The 865-nt window shown below is 52.3% G+C and overlaps 1 protein-coding gene across 1 annotated transcript in view; it reads right to left on the bottom strand.

Moving 5' to 3' along the window:
• Positions 1–865, bottom strand: part of loxl5b (lysyl oxidase-like 5b) — a 19,257-nt gene extending 18,392 nt beyond the window's left edge. The window contains exon 1 of the mRNA XM_052133408.1: positions 1–865. This exon is cut by the window's left edge and continues 37 nt beyond it. Coding sequence (XP_051989368.1) covers positions 1–699 — 699 coding nt within the window. The 5' untranslated portion in view covers positions 700–865.

Genomic DNA, 865 nt, shown 5'->3' with positions numbered 1-865 from the left:
CGGAGGGCGGCGGGGGATGTTGTTCCTTCCACCGGGTTGATAAATGTTGTAGAAAACCGTATTCCTGTTTCGTGGGTCATCTCCTGGCATATTGTCAGGTGTTGTTCCCTGCTCGGGCGTTCTGGAGGCACTCGCATCATTGTGGTGTCCGTTATAGGTGTTTGAAAAGGTGTTGGAATTCTCCGTGGGCGCAACCAGCTGTTGAATATTGGCAAAAGCTGGCGCTCTCCGCGCGTTATTTTCTCGCCGTGCTGGGCTTCTTCCAGGGACACCTCCGCCTGAGTATTCAGATAGCATGGTACCATTAACTCTGGTTCCTGGAGGACCTCTGGCTCTCTGACGCATCTGCACTTGACGGGCACCTGGTGCGCGGCTGTTGGCCACTATAAAGTGCATGCTGTCCGGACCCAGAAGCGCGGTTGTCCCGCTGTCCGACGCGCTATTAGTGGGTCTCTCAGCCACAGTATTGGATGCCCCCACTCGGATTTGCATCGTCCTGCCTCGATTGCTGCTCAGATTAACCCTGGACTGTGTCCTGGACGGTACCGGTGCGTGATACTCAGACCCGGTGCTCATTAAACTAAACACCTGACCGTTATTCACCCACTGGATCCGGTTTCTCCAGGGCGCAGCTTGTTGCGCGGCAATAAAATGATTCAGTCCTTGAAGTAAATATAAAAATAATACCAAACTTGGCATCTTGAGATATATTGAAATGCTGTAGCTATAAAAACTAATGTGGTTCCAAGTACAGCTGTTCGTCTGGAAACCGCGTCTGCCCGAGTGGATGTGGGACTGTGGAGTGCGTCAACAGCATAGTCCGAAATTTTCTCAGTGCCACTCGAAACTGACAGAGGAGCACCGG

The sequence above is a fragment of the Xyrauchen texanus genome, chromosome 9 (genome assembly GCF_025860055.1).
Source record: "Xyrauchen texanus isolate HMW12.3.18 chromosome 9, RBS_HiC_50CHRs, whole genome shotgun sequence".
Lineage (NCBI taxonomy): Eukaryota > Metazoa > Chordata > Actinopteri > Cypriniformes > Catostomidae > Xyrauchen > Xyrauchen texanus.
Note: the sequence above shows the minus strand (reverse complement) of the source record. Positions and strands in the feature narration are given on the sequence as shown.